Source organism: Bubalus bubalis, chromosome 4 (assembly GCF_019923935.1).
Source record: "Bubalus bubalis isolate 160015118507 breed Murrah chromosome 4, NDDB_SH_1, whole genome shotgun sequence".
Classification (NCBI taxonomy): domain Eukaryota; kingdom Metazoa; phylum Chordata; class Mammalia; order Artiodactyla; family Bovidae; genus Bubalus; species Bubalus bubalis.
Genome location: NC_059160.1, coordinates 121,892,844 through 121,903,933, shown reverse-complemented (window position 1 = coordinate 121,903,933; position 11,090 = coordinate 121,892,844). Strand labels below are relative to the sequence as shown.

At 48.9% G+C, this 11,090-nt stretch overlaps 1 protein-coding gene across 2 annotated transcripts in view; it reads right to left on the bottom strand.

The window, feature by feature from the left end:
* Positions 1–6,407: 6,407 nt before the first annotated feature.
* The window catches only part of GALNT2 (polypeptide N-acetylgalactosaminyltransferase 2), a 160,986-nt gene continuing 156,303 nt past the window's right edge, over positions 6,408–11,090 (bottom strand). For both annotated transcript variants that reach the window (XM_025284486.2, XM_025284487.2), the window contains one exon: positions 6,408–8,921. In XM_025284486.2, coding sequence (XP_025140271.1) covers positions 8,766–8,921 — 156 coding nt within the window. In that variant the 3' untranslated portion in view covers positions 6,408–8,765. The remainder of the gene's footprint in view (positions 8,922–11,090) is intronic.

Here is an 11,090-nt window from a genome sequence, read left to right as displayed (position 1 = left end):
CCTCAGGCGTGGGGTTGCTCCGATATGATACTATATATCAGATCAGATCAGATCAGTCGCTCAGTTGTGTCCGACTCTTTGCGAACCCATGAATTGCAGCACTCCAGGCCTCCCTGTCCATCACCAACTCCTGGAGTTCACTCAGACTCACGTCCATCAAGTCAGTGATGCCATCCAGCCATCTCATCCTCTGTCGTCCCCTTCTCCTCTTGCCCCCAATCCCTCCCAGCATCAGAGTCTTTTCCAATGAGTCAACTCTTCGCATGAGGTGGCCAAAGTACTGGAGTTTCAGCTTTAGCATCATTCCTTCCAAAGAAATCCCAGGGCTGATCTCCTTCGGAATGGACTGGTTGGATCTCCTTGCAGTCCAAGGGACTCCCAAGAGTCTTCTCCAACACCACAGTTCAAAAGCATCAATTCTTCCGTGCTCAGCCTTCTTCAGAGTCCAACTCTCACATCCATACATGACCACAGGAAAAACCATAGCCTTGACTAGGAGAACCTTTGTTGGCAAAGTAATGTCTCTGCTTTTGAATATGCTATCTAGGTTGGTCATAACTTTCCTTCCAAGGAGTAAGCGTCTTTTAAATTCATGGCTGCAGTCACCATCTGCAGTGACACTATATATAGAAAACACTAAAGCCTTCACCAAAAAATTTTTTGAGCTAATAAATCAACTTAGTAAAGTTGCAGTATACAAGGATTAATATATAGAAATCTGTTGCTTTCCTATACATTAATAATGAACTATCAGAAAAGGAATTCAAGAAAACAATCCCATTTACAATTGCAGCAAAAAGAATAGAATACAAAGGGATAAACTTAACCCAGGAAGTGAAAGACCTACACTCTAAAAAGTATAAAATATTGATGAATGAAATTGAATGATACAAAGAAATGGCAAAAGTATCCCATATTCTTGGATTGGAAGAATTAATATTGTTGAAATGTCCATTCTACCCAATGCAATCCACAGATGTAATGCAATCCATATCAAAGTACCCATTACATTTTTTACATAAATAGAATGAATAATTCTACAATTTATATGGAAATTTAAAAACCCTGAATAACCAAAGCAAACTTGAGGGAAAAAACAAAGCTGGACTTATCACACACCCTGACTTCAGACTATACTACAAAGCTACAGCGATCAAAACAGTATGCTGCCAGCACAAACACAGACACGATCAGTGGAATAGAATAGAGAGCCCAGAAACACACCCGTGCACTTACGGCCAGTTAGCCTATGACAAAGAAGGCAAGAATATACAAGAAAGTAACAGTCTCTTCAATACATGGTGTTGAAAAAACTGGACAGCTACATCTAAAAGAATAAAATTAGAACAATTTTCTCACACCATATACAGAAATAAACTGAAAATGTGCTAAAGACCTAAATGTAAGACTGGAAACTATAAAACTCCTAGAAGAAAACATATGCAGAACACTCTTTGACAGAAATTGTGACAATGTTTTTAAGGATCTGTCTCCTTAGGCAAAGGAAACAAAAGCAAAAATAAACTAATATGACCTAATTAAACTTAAAAATTTTTGCCCAGCAAAGGGAACCATTGACAAAATGAAAAGACAACCTACCAAATGGGAGAAAATATTTGCAAATGATAGGACCGACAAGAAGTTAATATCCAAAATATAAAAATAGCTCATACAACTCAGTATCAAAAACAAAACAAAACTAACTTGATTCAACAAATGAGAAAAGGGAACTTTAGTACACTGTTGGTGGGAGTGTAAATTGATGCAATCACTATGGCAAAATAGAATGCAGTTTCCTCAAAAAACAAAAATAGAACTACCATATAATCTAGTGATCTAGCTCCTGGGTATATGTCTGAAAAAAACAAAAACACTAATTCAAAAAGATACAAGTACCCAGTGTTCATAGCAGAATTATTTATAATTACCAACATATGAACTTGGAGAAGGAAGTGGCAACCAGCTAGAGTATTCTTGCCTAGAAAATCCCGTGGAAAGAGGAGCCTGGTGGACTTCAGTCCGTGTGATCACAAAAATTGGACACGACTTAGCAAATGAGCACACACACACCAAGATATGGAATCAACCTAAGTGTCCATCAACATAAGAATGGACAAAGAAAATGTGGTGTTCTATACAGAATACTACTCAGCCATAAAAAAGAATGAACTTTTACTTCTGTTTCATTGACTATGCTAAAGCCTTTGACTGTGTGGATTACAAAGACCTGTGGAAAATTCTTAAAGAGGTAGGAGTACCAGACTACTTTATCTGTCTCTGAGAAACCTGTATGCAGGTCAAGAAGCAACAGTTAGAACTGGATATGAATCAACGAACTGATTCAAAATTGAGAGGGGAGTTCGTCAAAGTTGCTTATGTAACTTATATGTGGAGTACATCATGTGAAATGCTGGGCTGGGTGAATCACAAACTGGAATAAAGATTGCCAGGAGAAATATCAACAACCTCAGATATGCAGGTGATACCACTTTAATGGCAGAAAGTGAAGAGGAACTAAACAGCTTCTTGAGAATGAAAGAGGAGAATGAAAAAGCTGGCTTAAAACTCAACATTCAAAAAACTTGAATTAAGATCATGGCATCCAGTTCCCATCATGGCAAATAGATGGGAAAAAAATGGAAACAGTGGAAGATTTTATTTTCTTGGGTTCCAAAATCACTGTGGATGGCAACTGCAGCCATGAAATTAAAAGACACTTGCTCCTTGGAAGAAAAGTGAAAAGTGGAAGTATTAGTAGCTTCAGTCATGTCCAATTCTTTGCGACCCCATGGACTATAGCCCGCCAGGCTCCTCTGTTCATGGGATTTTCCAGGCAAGAATACTGGAGTGGGTTGCCATTTCCCTGACCCAGGGATTTAACCTGGGTCGGGAAGCCCTGCTGGCCTCCTCTCCTCCTTCCTCTGAGGTGGGGGGAAAGCCTGGGGAGAGGGAGGTGCTGCGGGGCCACTCACTGGTGGCTGAGCTCCTGGGAGACTCAGGGATTGAAGCCCCCTCTTCCACCCTCAATCAGAAAAAAAAGTAAAAAGCAGGGTTTTTTTTCTCAGCATCAAGCTTTAGCATCACGTGTTGTGAACCTGCTCACTGAAAACTCAGCACCTGTAACATGTCTTTCCCCAGGCCCTGTTCCAGGTCCCTCCCTGCATGCTCACAAGTGCCACTGCCTGCGAGAGGACACCCGGCCAGGAATGTTGTCACATCTCACCTCTCATCATGACCACGATCTTGGGAGGCGAGCAGATTGCCCCGTCTCTCAGACCCCACTTTCCTAAGGTGAGACAGGGCTAGGAGGCAGGAGCCTGCGGTGAGGGCCTATCTGAACTTGCTATGCGCCCCAGGCCTCCCTCCAGTTTTCTGGGAGTGATTCCCAGCCTGCCTGCCTCTCCCTGCCTCACTCTGCCCGGGGCTCCTTGCCCTCCTGCTGGACCAGAAGGACAGTCTGAGTGTGGGTAAACTGGGCAAGAGGTTTGTCCCACTTGACCCTCAGAATCAAGGCTGGAGCCAAGGTCAGGGTCAAGGTTGCTGGGGGTCCTGTGGGGCTCCTGACAGCCCTGAGGTTCTCTGCTTCCTGCTGCCCCGTCTCCAACTGTCCTACAGTGAGAAGACATGGCCGCTGAGGCACAGAGCTGGTTCCAGAGCACAGCTGTGGGTCACAGGTGGCATCTATTCTGAGATGCTTAGCATTTAGGAGGCCCAGAAACTTCGATGGGAAAAAAATGACAGCTATTATTTACCCCTAACTGAATGAAGCCAATTAACTGGGTACTTTGTCACACATATACACACAAATCAGATGTCTTCACATCACATTAATTGTAGATTTTTCACACTACTGTTTATGCTCATCACTACTTTGAATTTACAGCAATTATCAGACATGACTGTGTACTGTTTAACACATTAAGAAACACGTACTATAAAAATATTTTGATAATCGCCTTAGTATCATTAGCTGTCTTGGTGATCTCAAGATATGAGTCTCACTCACTTGGAAACAAAGGGGCCCCACATTGCCAGCAGACACCAGACGATCAGGGTGAAGCCTCCTCTCATGAAGGATGCAGGAACCTGTGACCATGTGACCACCCTGCCCATCCAGCTGCTTCCAGAATTCTTTTAGGAATGACAAGTGTGGTGGGCGCTGTGCTTGCCTGGTGACTGCCCCTCCCTGTCCTGGCCAGCACATCTGCCTAGGAGTGAGGATGGTGGTGCTGGGAGGTGACTGCTGCCCGTGGCCCAGCCACCTGAACACCCAGTTCTGGGCAATGGGGCCTGAGAGGTCTGTGCAGGGAGTGGGGCGGTCACTGGGAAAGGTGTGTCTGCCCTAGGAGGAAGCGGAAAGGAGAAAGATGCACGGGGGCAGCAGGAAACACTTCCTTTTCACTGAGTGTCTTTCTGCATCTAGATGGGAGCAGGCAGGGGGTGGTCAGGCAGAAAGCAGTTTGTTCACAATGAAGTCAAGTCCCAGGATCAAGTTGGAACTCTGTCACCCTGGGCCTTCCTGTTTTACGAGATAATAAATGTTTCTTAATTTACATTGCATTTAGTTGGGATTTCTGACATTCTTAACGGAAAGTGCTTCAATAGAGAATTCTGTACAGTTCAAGAGCACCATGGACAGTTAATTTCTGGAAGTTCTTCAGCAAACCTGCACCACTCTGAGTCTCCATGTCTTGGCCCTCGATGGAGGACCCTCCCCCTAAACCACCCCAAAGATTCTCTTCATTACCTTCAGGAGGCCAGGGCCTCCTAAGACTCAATCTATTTCCCTAACTGTGTTCAGTGTGGTTCAAAATCTGACTGCCCTGGATGTTACCTGGGGCAGGGACCAGTGGTCTTTTCCACAGCCTCCGCCCAGCATCCAGGCTGGGCCCACAAGCGCTCAGGCAGGAGCTGCCGGGCGAATATTTCTGACTACTTCTTTGGGACCCCACAGATGCAATGACATTTGTAAATAGGATGTTTATCATATCCAAGTACACATAATACATAAATCAAATACATATATATTGTATCATCAGTAAGTTGCTCAGGAGTATATAAGAACATCTATGAAGAGAATTTTCTTTTTTTAGGAGAGTCCATGGACAGAAGAGGGCATGTGAACATTTTATTTTTCTGGCTGAATGTTTTTCAGAATGTGAAATATATTACAGAATCTAATTGCTGAGTTGGCATAAGTACTTTACTCTATTTTTGCAAATCTGATCCTCCCTGCTCCAGTCCATGGCTCATATAGCTCCCCTCTCCGCAGAAATGGCCTCCACCACGGACCAGACCTACCCAATCTTGTCTCTAAATACCCTACCTGGAGCCTGCGGGACACTCTGCTCATTCTTTTTCTGGCATTTAATGTTTCCTCCCCTCCTAGTCTTCAGGGTATTAGTGCAACATAGTTTCTCAGAAAATATTTACTGGATGAATGAACTTTTGCCTGCAGCCAAAGCAGGAAGCACGTGTACACACACACACACACACACACACACACACACACACACGATTCCTAAAGGTCCCTAATATATGAATGAACTTTTCCCTGCAGCCAAAGCAGGAAACACGCACGCGCGCGCGCGCGCGCGCACACACACACACACACACACAATTCCTAAAGGCCCCTAATGTATACTGCATAATTATGCTAAGAGCCCTTTTTGTTTCTCAGATGGCAGGGGAGCAAATTTTGGTTGCCTCAATTAATGGAGAAAAATGATGCAGGGCCTTCAGAAAAGTTCAAAACACTCATTGGTGAATCTTTTCAGCCTCCCCAATCTCACTGCAAATTGCTAAAGAACTGGCAATGTTGTGTTTCCCTGACACACCTGTGGGGCTGTTCAAAGGCTGAGGGTGAGGGGGAAGAACTCAGCCAGCCTGGGATGGAAGTGGAGAGCCCAGATAACTGGTGAATAGTAGAAGGATTTAAAATCTCTAAAAGCTGTGATGACATCAGCCTCTTACCCCTCCCCTGCCCTCACGTAGAGGGCAGGCTCTGGGTCTCAGTGCCTGAGGCTGACCGGTGAGTACTTAGTGGTGTGACCTTGAGCAGATTAGCCTGTGACCTTGAGCAGGCTAACGGCTTCAAGAATCAGCTTCCCAAACCAACTGTAAAATGCAGCCCATAATGCTATCCCCTCAGGTGACTGAAGAGACAATGAGGATGTATTTAAGTGCTCCACATGGGGCCTGGCACACAAATGGTAATGGTTATTATTACAAATCAGAATAAATGTCAAAAGGTGTAGCAGTAAAAGGTGAATGCATTTTAAGTGTGATAAGAAATAGTAATTGAGCAGCCCCCCACCCCACCCAAGACAGACCATAATCACAGTCCCCAAACATCAGTCACATCCATCTGATAAAGACCAAGAGTGACTGCAGCCGCCAGCAGGGCGTATCTATAAAGTATCTTCTCTTTATTTAAGTTAAACAATTTTCAAGGATGGTTTCCATCTATAAAATGGACAAAGTACAAGCTCTGTACAGCAGTTCTTTTTAAAAATCAACTGGAAAAAAAATTACCAAACTATATTTTGAATCTGCAAAACATACTCACAGATACCATCATTTTAGCTTTTATGAAGACATAACAAAGACCAGCACAGAGAAGACAACTAATTTTGCCACGCTTTGCTCAAAGGGCTCCTAGGAAAGAAACTTGACTTATAAAAACAGGAGTGGGAGGGCGGGGCAGTCCCAATGACTGAAGAGCAACGCAGCCGCAGTAAGTCACTTTGGCACACTGTGTCATGTAAACATAGCTCACCCTAGAGAGCCCTCCAGCCCACCTCTGCTCCAAACGCCCACACCATCCAAGGCTACCACCCCCACCAGCTCAGGGATGGGGAGTTGCCCCCCAGGGCCCAGGGGGACCCATCTTGATTTAACCAAGGTTGGTAAGACTTCTGGGTGGGGTGGAGGTGTGTGGGCAAAAGATTTGTCAAGAATCTGATGATAATTTGCTTCACTTGAAAGCCAAATTTAATTTCCACCCGTGGGATTTTTCTTTTTTTTCTCTAACAGTAGTAGTAGCCTGACCATGGATCCCAAGGGCTGGGTGACTGCTTCCTGGCCCACCTGCATTCAGCAGCCTTGTACAGGTATCCAGGACTCACCCCAAGAGCTTACTGGTGGCCAAGATCAGCCTCTGAAGATAGAGAGGTGTGCAGAGTTAATCCAACCATGGCCTCCCTGTCTGCTGAAAATACACCAGGTTGGTTGGCAGGGGGCAAAAACGCACAGGACAAAGTCACCCAGCCAGGCCTCCAGGCCTGAGTACACTGTCATGAAGCAAACCCACGTGGGGCTTTTGCAGTGGAGGAAGAAAGACCAACATCCCCTTTCCTAGAAGAAACAGGCAGGAAAGAGCTGCACTTGGCAGACTGTCTACTTGGCAGAACCCTTTGGGGCCACTTCTCTGTGACCACCCAGTCCCTCCAGAGGGGCCAGGACATGTGCCCATGTGACACCTCATCAGGTCTGGGCACCTGTGCGCTGAAGCGTTGGGCCAGGGGGCGCAGGAAAAAGACAGGAGGGCAGTAATCCTGGAGTGACTGGGGCACCCTCCTGTGGGTGCTGCAGCTGGACCACCACTGCATGTGAGCCCCTCAGAGGCCAGGAGGGCTCTGCAGGGCCAGGCCAGGGGTCAGGGAGGTGCTCAGGCCTCTTCCTGCTTGATTTTAATTTACAATTGGCTCATGTTTTATGCTGACACAAGCCTCCTTCTTAAGCCACAAAGCTCCTGTTTGTACCTTGAATTCTCAGTGTCAATGAGCAGGTGTTCACTTTCCCTAATTCTTGAGTCAAAGCCCCTGAGGCAGGAGGGTCAGGGTCCAGCGCGCCCAGGCCCTCACACGGCGCCCCATGCTGCCTGTGACAGCTTCCCACCATCACTGGGAGCTGGGAGATTGTTTTTTACTCGCTTTATCCTTAGAGAAAAGAAACTTAATTTACAAAGACCCAAAGCAATATCTGTCAAAATAAGGAACCCATCCAGGGTTTACAGACACCAAGGGCACAAAAAGTGGATTTCAACACACAGCATGACTCCCAGCTGAAGCCAAACCGAGATGCTGGGGTCAGGGCCTCTGAGCAGCGCTAGCCTCTGGGAGGGTGGAGTGGGGGGGGACCGCACAGCGGGCACAGCGGCACCACCTCAACTATAAGGCTCCGGGGGCTATGGGAGCCCCTTCCTCCCGCCGGCCCCTCCTCCCCACGGCTATGATGAGCTTTGTGGAGAATTTACAAGATGAGGATGACTTACAGAAACCATAGGAACTGACCGTACATTCTCTCCTCATATATATCTGGGTTTAGTGTCCCACCGTAGAAAAGTTCATATCCAAAGAGAGCAGGTACACCACGTGGAAGGGGTCTGCGCTGGTAAGACAGTTGGGAGGCAGGGCGGGGGAAACGCCGTAGCCGTGACCGGGGTGGACCCTGCACAGGATGTCTGGATCCGGGTGGAGGCTGGAGAGGCCCCCTTGCTGTGCGCAGGGCGCCCCTTCTCTCCCGGTCCGCCCTCCGGGGCGCGGTGCTCCGCAAGGGTGCTGAGCGGCCCGGGCGCAGGGCCAAGGAGGGCGCAGCAGCTCCATCTCCTCGCGGCTCTGGTGCCGCCCGCACCGTGCTGAGGTCTCCCGACCTGCAGACCATGATGGAATACTGAGGTATATAGTTTCTCGGAAAGTTTAAGAAACAGACTTGATGACGTGCTCGTCGCTGGGTGGCCGGGCGCGGGCAGACGGGAGGCTCCACTACGGCTGCAGGTTGAGCGAGAACTTCCACTGCTGCGACAGCGCCGGGCCGCACACCTCCACGCTCAGGCCGCCCGTCTTGGCTGCGCGGCTGTCCAGGCACAGGTTGCTGCCCACATGCCGCAGCTTGGAATTGCCCTCGATCTGCTCCCATTTCTGCAAGACAGGAGGACACCTTACAACAGGGGTGCCGACAGGGGGGGACGCAGCGGGTCTGCTCTCCGGGTCTTCTGGCTCCGCTCAGGACAAGGTCCCTGACTACAAGGGACAGGAGGTAACAGCAGCACTGGGACAACACAGATGTCTGAGGGCCGAGAAGAGACCAGCGCTCTCTACTGGGTTTGCAGCTCAAAACCTCTTCTCTGGAGACCACTTTCCTGCCCCATCCTTCCCCCTCTTCGGGCGTCTTCTCATCCAAGCCCTGGGCTCAGGGTCCTTGTTCCTCCTCAGTCTTAACAAGGACCTGACACACAGGAGGATTTCCGGGAGGGACTTTGTGCCCATTCACAAGAAGGGCCTCATCTGAGGGTATTTCCCCCACGGAAGGAGCCACAGGAACCGGGCTGGCTCCAGGAGGGCCCAGGCTGCCCCGGCTGTTGAAGGCAGCTCTGCCCAGCCCGGGGTCGGTCACCTCCGAGTGCCCACTTACACGCAGGGCCTCGTGCTGTACCAGAAGAACGGGGAGCAGCCAAACGCAAGGGAAGTGGATGCCGGTATGGACGGAACGCTGTGCTGGGGAGCCCACTTCTCCACCATCTGTGGTCTCACCCTTTCCACCTTGGTGGGTGTGAGAAGCCCATCTCGGCCACCTTGAGTCCCCAGGTACAGCCTATCCAGTTCCACATGTACTGTCCAGGGTGTAAGACCATACTCCTGTGTGTACACACCTGTGCCCTACTAAGCCCAGACCAGCCCACCAGGTAAACCAGAAAACAAACCCACAGCCCAGCTGTGGGAAACATGAGGGCCTCTCACCCTGTTGTTCATCCCCATGTAAAAATCTCTAATGTTTGTTCTTAAAAAAAAAGTAACATGCTTTTTCTTTCAAAAGCTCTCCCTTCATTAATGCAGGCTGTGATTCTAATTAATTCTTTACATGGTGTGCAGCGAGGCTCCTTTCTGTCGGTAGTTTTGCAAATCCTTTGGACACCATGGAATTCAGTTTTCTTACTCTTGCTTTCCTTTCTCCTTCATAACACCAACACACAGATGTGCCTGGAAGCCAAATGTTTCAACTGGCAAGACAGTGCAGCTTCGAGACAGAACTCTCTGAGGAGCCTCCTCTCAAAGGGCAAGTGACTATGGTGGGAAGGAGGCAAAGCACGGTGAGGAGGAGCTCTCCACGGGACTGGCTACACAGGGCCCTGCATGGATGCGCTTGTGGGGACCTGGGATGCCTGCTGATCCAGCCTGCTGGCCGGGAGTTCTGCCAACAATGAAATGCAGTGCAGTCGGATGAGCAGGGGGAAGCGACCGCTACCTGCCCATCACCTCCCCCTTCCTCTCCTCTCCCCTTCGCTGTCACTCCTCCTGCTAGTTTCCTGCTGTCACGTGACGTGTATTTGTCCTGCCAACATCCATGTGTCACTCTGAGTGGCCAGGACCCATTTGACAGAGAATATGGGATGGATGGGCCATGACTATCTCTCGGGGAGCTCTGCCTGTGTCACAGCGGCAGCCAGATGGAGGGCTTAAAAACTGCTGAAGCCCCAGCTCCATCAGCAGAAGGCGGCCTCAAGCCCTGGACCCAGAGGGCTGTGGTGGGGCGGGCAGACTTCTCAGATGCTGAGGGTCCACTGAAGGGCCACACCTTCTCTAACAGGCAAGCTCTCACTGTAGAAGACTCCTCCAGAGATGGAGCATCTGTATGTCTGTAACAAAGGCTTGGAGTTCGGATAAGGTCATCACTTTATCCCTCCTCTATGCACAGACGCCCCTGCCCTGACACCCAGGCAGCACGCCTGGCCTGACTCGTGTTTTCCTAATGCCGACTGGCAGGTCCCAGGAGGTCAGGGCAGGAACAGGGACTCCCTTGTTTAACAGTCCCTCCTTCTCACTTGGGTGCCACAGACATCAAAACAGATGGGCATTTAAGGACCCGAAGGGGTTCCTCAGAGCAGGGCAGGGGCACCCAGAACCAGGTGGGAGGGACCGAGGAGAGACTTTCCAAGTGTTTCCGGACACCTGGGATCCAAGCAAGGGGCCTGATCTGGGCTGCGGTGTCCCGGGAACCCTTCCATGAAGTAAGTGGTGGGTAGGAAACCCACGTGGGGTCCTGGCTCCAGCAGGCCCCAGGCCTCAGTTTCCCTAGACCTACCTGTCTCG